At 41.5% G+C, this 1813-nt stretch overlaps 1 protein-coding gene across 1 annotated transcript in view; it reads right to left on the bottom strand.

The window, feature by feature from the left end:
• The window catches only part of pex6 (peroxisomal biogenesis factor 6), a 28523-nt gene that overhangs the window by 6859 nt on the left and 19851 nt on the right, over positions 1 to 1813 (bottom strand). Inside the window, 3 exon segments of the mRNA XM_015380943.1 lie at positions 1079 to 1140; positions 1233 to 1510; positions 1632 to 1671. Coding sequence (XP_015236429.1) covers positions 1079 to 1140; positions 1233 to 1510; positions 1632 to 1671 — 380 coding nt within the window.

The following is a 1813-nucleotide window of genomic DNA, read 5'->3' as shown; positions in this document are numbered from 1 at the left end:
AAATCCACTGAGCCTCATGTATGTTCCCTGGTTTTAGCCATGGAGAAAACTCTTGGCTGGAAAGCGAATTTTGGTTACATTTACACTTGCTCATATTTTCCAGACAAAAAGACTGATTTAAGACATTTTAATACCAATTAAGGCCTTAGTTTTATTTTGAAGAATTCAAGACTTTAAGACTTTTCAAGGACCCGCAGGAACCCTGTAGTGGTACATAAACTGATTCTTCACTTTATCTCTGCTACATTTCCACCAGTTATCTTGATCACCGATCCCTTGTGGTTTTTGCGAGTACTGCACCGACATCTGTGCCTAATATAAAAGGGTGAAACGCTTCTATGGGCTTGCGCACGGCGAGCACAGACCGGCGCCGACAACCCAACGCGGGATTACATCTTGGCCTGATGATTCCTCAGTTGAAATATCTGGTTAAATACGAATTAACAAATGGAAACTAAATCAACAGCAGTCTGTAGTGCTTATTAGATGTTATGTAAGAAGACAGATTTTTCCATTTCTGCCGTTTCATTTTTGTGTTCCACACATCTCCTCCCATCTTTGGGTCACATCTTTAAATAAATCTGTGTGATTTTTCCAAAAAATATTGTTTCTGTAGGGTTTTATTCAGCACAATAAACTGAAGCTAACATTTTTCTTCTTTTATTAGTGTCTGAGCTAAAAGACGAAAAGAGCTCCAGCAGCTGTCTGACTGGATATCAGTATTTTTTAGCTCATTTATAACCGCTTAAAAACTTATGTCTGTGTGATAAAACTGATTGGAGATAAACTTATAGGGACACTGCTCGCCTCAGAAGCGACATTTTCCAATATAAAAGTGGCGGCTCTGCTGTGAGGATCAGAGTGAAAATGTTCCTCAGAAGTTGAAAAAGAGTTCAAAAAGCTATTAGCTAGATAAAAACGTATTATTTACATGTCTGTGTAAAAATAACCAGTCTTCTCTGACATGGAACTACAGAGAACGAACAAAAAAACAGGAAATAAAGGCAAACAGACGCCTTAAAGAGGAAAATAAACCCAGACTCTTAAGGGGTCTAAAAGGTTGAGTGATGATACAAACCTTCTCTGATGTTCTCTTCGCTCTGACCCACATACATGTTGATGAGCTCTGGACCTTTGACGCTGTGGCAGAAAAGATGAGAAGAAGCTTAAACCCAGAAACTAGTAAAGCTCTGAAGCAGGGAGTGCAGACCTGCTGCATGGAGTAAACCTACCTGAGGAAGGTCATGGAGCACTCTGTGGCCACAGCTTTGGCCAGCAGAGTCTTCCCTGTCCCCGGTGGGCCATACAGCAGGACTCCGGTCCGGTTTAGGCCCAGAGACAGGAGCTCAGGACGCTGCAGAGGAAGCTGCACGGTGTCCAGGACCTCCTTCTTCACCTGCTCCAAACCGCCAACATCCTCCCAGCGGACGTTAGGGATCTGCTTATTAAGAATGAACCAGGTTAGATTTTTTTACTGGGAGCCAGGATGGAAACCACAGGGTGTAATGGTCTGGTTTTATTCATTTTAAACCCTGCACTGTCAGAGAGATGTTTTATTAGAGCGAAAACACTTTTCCCATGAAAAGCCCGACAAACATTATTAAGTGTGAAAAAAAGTCCTGCCAACATACTGCTGTAAAATAACCGAGATTCATGTTCTGCTTTTTACACCTGTTAAAGGAAAAGTCCGTCAGCAAGGAATTAATGAATTTAGCATTAATCAGTAAAAAATAAAAACAATTTTTGTTGCGATCACTGAGTCTGGGAGCGGCCATTTTTGCCCAAATATAGTAACCCCTCCCTCCTGCCATCT

Source organism: Cyprinodon variegatus, unplaced genomic scaffold (assembly GCF_000732505.1).
Source record: "Cyprinodon variegatus isolate N-32 unplaced genomic scaffold, C_variegatus-1.0 Scaffold225, whole genome shotgun sequence".
NCBI lineage: Eukaryota > Metazoa > Chordata > Actinopteri > Cyprinodontiformes > Cyprinodontidae > Cyprinodon > Cyprinodon variegatus.
The sequence above is the reverse complement of the archived record's forward strand: the minus strand, read 5'-3'. Positions and strand labels throughout refer to the sequence as shown.